This window comes from Nelumbo nucifera, chromosome 1 (genome assembly GCF_055504915.1).
Source record: "Nelumbo nucifera cultivar China Antique chromosome 1, China Antique-T2T, whole genome shotgun sequence".
Classification (NCBI taxonomy): Eukaryota; Viridiplantae; Streptophyta; class Magnoliopsida; order Proteales; family Nelumbonaceae; genus Nelumbo; species Nelumbo nucifera.
The window spans coordinates 66,987,978-66,995,350 of NC_142649.1; the positions used below are offsets into that span (position 1 = coordinate 66,987,978).

The 7,373-nt window shown below is 37.9% G+C and overlaps 1 protein-coding gene across 1 annotated transcript; it reads left to right on the forward strand.

Moving 5' to 3' along the window:
- The first annotated feature begins 3,367 nt into the window (after window positions 1-3,367).
- On the forward strand, window positions 3,368-3,781 carry LOC104594159 (uncharacterized). Its single transcript, XM_010254333.3, has one exon. It carries the CDS (start codon window positions 3,368-3,370, stop codon window positions 3,779-3,781), a length of 414 nt encoding a protein of 137 aa, XP_010252635.1.
- The last annotated feature ends 3,592 nt before the right edge of the window (window positions 3,782-7,373 follow it).

A 7,373-nucleotide genomic window follows, 5' to 3' on the forward strand; every position in this document is an offset into this window, starting at 1 on the left:
ATCTATCGCATTGATGTCTGTCTTCAGTGTGGGCTAGTAGTAGGCTTGCCTTAATGCCTTTTGGGCGAGGGCCCTACCCCCCGTGTCCTCCGCATAAACATTCATGGATATCGCGTAGTACAAACTCAGCTTTTGAGGGTCGCAAGCAACGTAGGTAGGGGAGCGTGAAGGATCTTTTATACAATTGTCCGTCTATGAGGACATACCGGGCCAATTGACTCTCTGCCCTTCGAGCTGTATTGCATTCTGCAGGTAGGGTCCTGTGCAACAGATAATCAACGAGCGTGTCAATTCAGCTCGTTTCCGCTTGCAACATGGTAGCGACCTCTTCTGCTCCCCCGAGAATGCTGGGCCGAGGTAAGTCCTCTATGTACATAGTTTGCATAGTGTTGTCGCTCGTGCTTGCTAGTCATGATAAAGCATTGGCCTTAGCGTTCTTGGACCTCGGGATTTGCCTGATGAAGCAAGAACTGAATCCTGGTAGAATCTCTCTGACTTTGGTTAAGTAGGCTGCCATAGTCGAGTTACAAGCTTTAAAGTCACCATTGACTTGGTTAACCACCAGTTGAGAGTCGCTATAGACAATGAGGTGATTCATTCCCATTTCTTTCGCTAAGTTGAGCCCGACAATTAGCGCCTCATACTCTGCCTCGTTGTTCGACGCCTCGAATCCGAACCAGAGTGCGTAATCCATCTTCACCTCGTTCAGGCCGTACAATATCAATCCCACAACGCTTCCTTGCTGGTTAGACGAGCAGTCAACATGGAGGATCCAGGGCTCCTCATCCCAGGTCGGTACTGCTCTGACCGGGACCGATGCCGCACTGGTTGACACCTCCGATGTGCGAGCGAGCTTTGTCAGTTTAGGGGCCGGTGTGCTGAACATGCATTCTACTATGAAGTCCACCAAGACTTGGGCTTTGATTGCTGGTCGTGGCTCGAGCCGGATGTCGTATTCGCTAAGCTCAATTGACCAGTTCGTCAATCTCCCAGACACCTTGGGCTTAAGTAGGATGTACCTCAAAAGTCTATCTGTAAGGATGACGATGGTATGGGATTGGAAGTATGGACGTAATTTTCGAGCTACTACCACTAGCGCGTACGCCAGCTTCTCGATGTCGGGGTATCTGGTTTCTGCATCCTGCAACACTTTACTTACATAGTAGACGGGTTGTTGAACTCGGTCTACCTCTCTGATTAGTACCGAGCTGACTACCTCGTCACTCGCGAAGAGGTACAACTTCAACACATCTCCTTCCTTAGGTCGGGTTAAAACTGGGGCTGTACTTAGGTACCATTTTAGCTCGTCAAACGCGAACTGACACTCTCCAGTCCATTCAAAAGTCTCATTATTTTTAATTGCCTTAAAAAAGGGGAGGCACCGACCCGCCGATTTAGACATAAACCTGTTTAAGGCAGCTACTCAGCTAGTTAGTCGTTGTACCTCCTTGATTTTTTGGGGTGGTTGCATCTCTAAGATAGCCTTGATTTTGTCCAGGTTTGCTTCGATGACACGTTGGTTGTTTATACAACTGATGAACTTGCCCGGCGTGACGTCGAAGATACATTTATTTGGATTTATCTTCATATTATATTTCCTTAAAATTTGAAAAACAACATCTAAATCGTTAACTAAAAATCTAGAAAACGGGGTCTTCACGACCATGTTGTCAACATAACACTCCACTTTATTGCCAATCAAAGGTTCAAAAATTTTGTTTACAAGTCATTGGAAAGTTGCTCCAGCATTTTTTAAACCATAGGGCATAATTTTATAACAGTATAGCCCAAGTTCGGTTACAAAACCAGTTTTGTCTTGGTCAGTTGTGTCCATCATAATTTGATTATAGCTAGAGTAGGCGTCCATGAAACTCAACAACTCATGCCCTATGGTCGGGTCTACCAGACGGTCAATTCTGGGTAGCGGAAGCAATCCTTTGGGCAGGCTTTGTTCAGGTTGGTGTAGTCGACGCACATGTGCCACTTGCCATTGGCTTTCTTCACCAGCACTGGGTTTGCAACCTAACTCGGGTAGTGGTCCTCCCTGATGATGTTTGTGGCGAGGAGCTTCTCGACCTCCTCATCGACTACCCTCCACCGCTCCGAGGCGATGTTGCGTTTTCTTTGTCTGATTGGCCTAACAAGAGGGTCCACATTAAATTTGTGAGTTATGACGGTAGGGTCAATTCTAGGCATTTCTGCTGCGGATCAATCGAAAATATTTAAATTATTAAGTAAAAAATTACTAGCTATGTTCGGAGCCCTGGGTCAGAATTTATAGGCTTAAATTTCTGTGTTAGGATAGATGCCAACTCAGAATTGATGCCAATTCATAAACATTGGTGACATTTTGAATGTTTATAACTCTGCGGTGAAAATCATAAATGTACATTGAGGCTGTCGGTTCTTTTCCATAAATATTATCACTAGAGAGATGGATGATTTCAATCACCCGGATTCAAGAATTATTTTCAAGACTTTCTAAGAATTCTTTGAGAAATTGCAGTCCCCATCCAAACATGGGAAGTAGAAAGAAATTGTGATTATTAAGGTGTAATTAATGCAAATGGTAGTACGATACATTGAATGATGGGTGTATCTAAAAAAACAAGAATAATAGGTTTTGAATCTATAAATATGGTACGTGTGTAAATTTCGGCCTCATATACAATCTAGGGCCTTCATTCCAAATCCTAAAATGCATTCATGAATGGCCTAAAGAGAAGGAAAAGGCAGCCCCTAGATTTTATACTGTAGGGGCCCAGTCCAATACTATGAGTCCTGTTGTTTTTTACGAGGACCCATTTTTCAGTTAAAACTTGAATTGCCCTCCAAGCACACGCACCATTTAATTAAGAAATCTTTTAGCTTTAGGCCTTTTAGTAATATTAACTTTTTTGAATAGAAGATAAGAGGATTTGAGATTGTTTATTTTTTTTGTCAACATTTGGATGGTTAATAAAAAATAATTAGATAACAATTGAAGGGTATTTATGTCTTTTCAAATAGCACTTAACAACTGGTTAATGGGTTGGTTATCCACAGGTACTAGATTGACATGTTTTAAAAGTTCAAGTACTAATTGTTATGTTTTAAAATTGGGGAACCAAAGTGGCCCTATGCCCAAATTTTAAGGTACTAATCAGGAATTTTCCCTAATACGCAAAGCAACAACAGATTCCATTATATTGTTTATTGCAGGCCTATTTTCATGGGCGGTTTGATCTCAGCCATTGATGACTAAAAAGTAGTGTTTACCTTCTTGGAGTTTCTACGTATCTATAAATAACGAGGGAAGGCCCAACTTCCGTCCTACTCAAAAGTCAAGACCCACATTGTTTTGAGTAGTGAGGGTGGGAAGAGAAAGATGAGTGTAGAATTGTTGGATGGTGCCACCATTTTCAACTTTGTGGAGGACAAACAGGCCTTCGAAGACTCGGTTCATGACTCGTTTGCCCGTCTCGACACAGACCATGATGGTCTACTCTCGTATGCAGATATGGTGAAGGAGCTCCGGAGCCTGAGGATGTTTGAAACCCACTTCGGCGTTGACGTCAAGTCGGATCCAGATGAACTAGCCAAGGCCTACCGCGCTCTGTTCTGCCAGTTTGATCATGATTCTAATGGGGCTGTAGATTTAGAGGAATTTAAGGCTGAAATTAAACAAATGATGCTGGCCATGGCGAATGGACTGGGATTCTTGCCTGTCCAAATGGTCCTCGAGGAGGACAGCTTTCTTAAGAAAGCTGTCGAATGGGAGTCGGCCAAAATCGTTGCTTAGAAATCTTTCATCAACTACTCTTTTAACTTTTAAGCCTCTCTCTCTCTCTCTCTCTCTCACATTTTTGTTCCGTTTCACCATGAAGTGATTAAACATTCTACTTTTCCTTCTTTGGCGTCTCAATAACGCCATTCTATTTTGGATATCTTTTTCTTACAAATTCTATGTGAATTCAGAATAAAAGTTCTTGCTTAATTTGCATGCATTTTATATAAAGTATATTGTTACCATTAACAAGGTATATTAATTATTGTGTTGGATCAATCATGTTTTTTGTTGAATGTTGAAGATATAACGGATATATCATAGATTTCGCCTAATTTTATTAAGAGTTATTATCTAAAGTTTCCTTCCACATTTTCTTATCCTTCTCTTAATGGCGTCTGAACCGATGGGTTTGCTTTTATTCATTTACATTTGAGTTTGCTGAAGCTTGAGCTGCATGAAAAGCTACAAAAGCACACTCAATTTTAATAATTCGCCATTTCTAAGCTTGTCATAGACTGCTTATAATGTCATTAATTAGAATATATACCTGAACTGCTAAACATTCTTCTGGGTCAATTATAGTGTTATCTATTTTCGTGCATTTCTTTAAGCTAACCAAACAACAGATTGATTAATGCATTAAAATTATTTAGTCCCTTGCTCTTAATTGTTTGTGATAAAAATAAATGTCTGGAAAAATATGTATTCCCATTTACTCCAAAAACAAACAGTGTTAAAGAAAGTCAAATTTGAATGAAAATATATTCCATTGGATCCGATTCGATCTCCTTTAATAGCTTAAAACTTCCGGTAGGACGCCCAATGTATTCGAGGCATACTTTTTGGCCGGTTAAAAGCAAGGCAAGCAAAGGCCTTTAGTCCGCCTATCAAGAAAACTAGTCATGATCGATCGATGATAGATAGTGTGTGGCTTCAAGCCTTAATATGAATGAATAATCAATTCAATCCTGAAACAAAAGGATCAACAACGCGTGCCGACACCGATAACATGCATTGATTTATTCGTTTTGAGCTTTACGTTACGTCTCAGCTGTGGCCTGTGGCTGTGGGGACGCAAAGATCCTTCTTGGACGTGTTTTAGGTTTAGGCGCCATGTTGATCCGTTCATCCGGTCGCTAGTAAAAAACTGTTTAATTGGTCAACGATTCGTTTATTTGAGCGGTTGAACCGTCGACCCGTTGACCCATTCAATGGTTTTGGGGCATTTTTTATTTTATTTTTTTAATTAGGAACCATCCAGGCAATTGGTTTTGTTTTATCCTAATCTCGATCCATGGCCAAACATCGTTGAACCGGTCAACAACCCATTGACCCATGCAGTTGAACCGTTGACCTGTTCAATGGTTTTTGGTCGTTTTTTTTTTTTATTTTTAATTTTTGTTGTCAGAACGGACCATTTGTTCGAACCGAATAGTCGGACCATCAATCTGAAAACCGATGGTTAGAATGGTTCTGTTTTCAGGTCATATGAGTCACACGTTTGAATGGAATCATCTAGGCAACAATTTTTTGCCTGTACATTTTTTTTTTGTCAGAACGGGTCATCCATTTTTTTATTTTTTTAAATTTGGAATCATCTAGGCAACCATTTCTGTTTTACCCCAACCCTAGTCCCTAGCAAAAAACCGTTGAATCCGTCAATGACCTATTGACCTGAGTGGTCAAACTGTTAACCCGTTGACCCGTTCAATGAACGGGTCATCCATTCGAAACGGACGGTCGAACCATCAACCCAAAAACTGGTGGCCAAAACAATTCCATTTTAGGGTTGTATGGTTCTGTAATTTTTTGCTTGTAATTTTTGTTGGCCAAAACACGCTTAATGAACCTCACACACTCAATTTTTTGCTTGTAATTTTTGTTGTCAAAATGGGTTGTCCATTTGAACCGAACGATCAAATCGACGACCCGAAAACCGGTGGCCATAATGGTTCCGTAATTTTTTGCTTATAATTTTTTGTTGTCAGAATGGGTTGTCCGTTTCGAACCGAATGGTCGAATCGTCGACCCAAAAACCAATAGCTAGAACAGTTTCGTTTTCAGGTCATATGACTCACACGCTCGAATGACATAACACGTATGATACTACTTAATGGACCTCACAAACTCAATTTTTTTGCCTATACTTTTTGTTGTCAAAACAAACTGTCCATTTGACCCGGACGATCAAACCATCGACCCGGAAACTGGTGGCCAGAACGGTTTCGTAATTTTTTGCTTATAATTTTTGTTGTCAGAATAGGCCATCCGTTCGAATCAGACGGTTGCACTGTCGGTTGTCAAAACGTTATTAGCAACAATTATTAATAATAGTAAGTAATTATAGTATTTAATTAAATAATCATTAATGATAGTTTTAATAATATCATTTAGTTATTTTTAATATAACAATAAATATTAAATTTATGATTAGGATTTATTAACAGTAATAGTCAATAATTATAACATGTTATTAAATAATCAATAACAATACTTTTAATAACATTTTTAATTATTTTTAATATAACAATAACTACTAAATTTATTAATAACAATATTTATAATTTTAATTTAAAGTAAATATCTATTTATTAATAATATTTATAATAATAGTAATTATTAATTATAATCACTAATTATATATTTATTAAATTACTGTAATAATAAGTAATTTAATAGTATTTATAATTTTAGAGTAAATATCTAGTTATTAACAATATTTATAATAACAGTAATTATTAATTATAATCACTAATTATATTTTTATTAAACTACTGTAATAATCAATAATTATTAAATTACAGTAATTAATTACTGTAATAATCAGTAAATTCCATTAATTAAATTATAGTAATTAATTACTGTAATAATCAGTATATCTATTAATTACTGTAATTAATTACAGGGTTGCTCTCACGTGGGAATTTACTCGCAGATTCCATTTCCTTTAGGGAGAGAGCAGCCCTATAATTAGTGATTATAATTAATAAGAGACATAAAAATGTCCAAAATATCCATATAATTACTTTGACCAAAATGATTATTTTTCAAATCTTTGTATAAATCACTAAAACTGCAACTTTAAACTCTCTCTCTCTCTCTCTTTTTTTTTTGTTGTTCATAAAGTTTGTATTGTTTTTATTATATAAACCAGCTTCATATTAATTGCATGTATGTTTTGGACATTTCCGTATCTCTTGTTAAAGGCTCTTAACAAAAGCATCTAATTGCAACTGTCAAAAAGTTCAAGGGAGGTAATTGCAAATTACCAAAGTTAAGGGGAAGTTTCAGCAATGATGAGAAACTTTAGGGGAGGAGAGGTTTCAGCAATTTAACATAAAATCAATGTTTTAGAATTGCCATTGACCTGGATGGTCAGAACATTCGGACCAGAAACCGCTTAAGTAATCAGTTCTGTTTTACTCCAAATCCGGTTCTCGATAAAAAACTGTTGGATTGGTTAATGGCCCATTTGAACTAGGTAGTCAAACTGTTGACTCAGAAACCGGTGGCCAGGACGATTCCGGTTCCAAGTCAGTTTTTAAAACATTTCCTAAAATAAACAGAAATAACAAACAACGATTACTTTGTTGCCATATAGAGC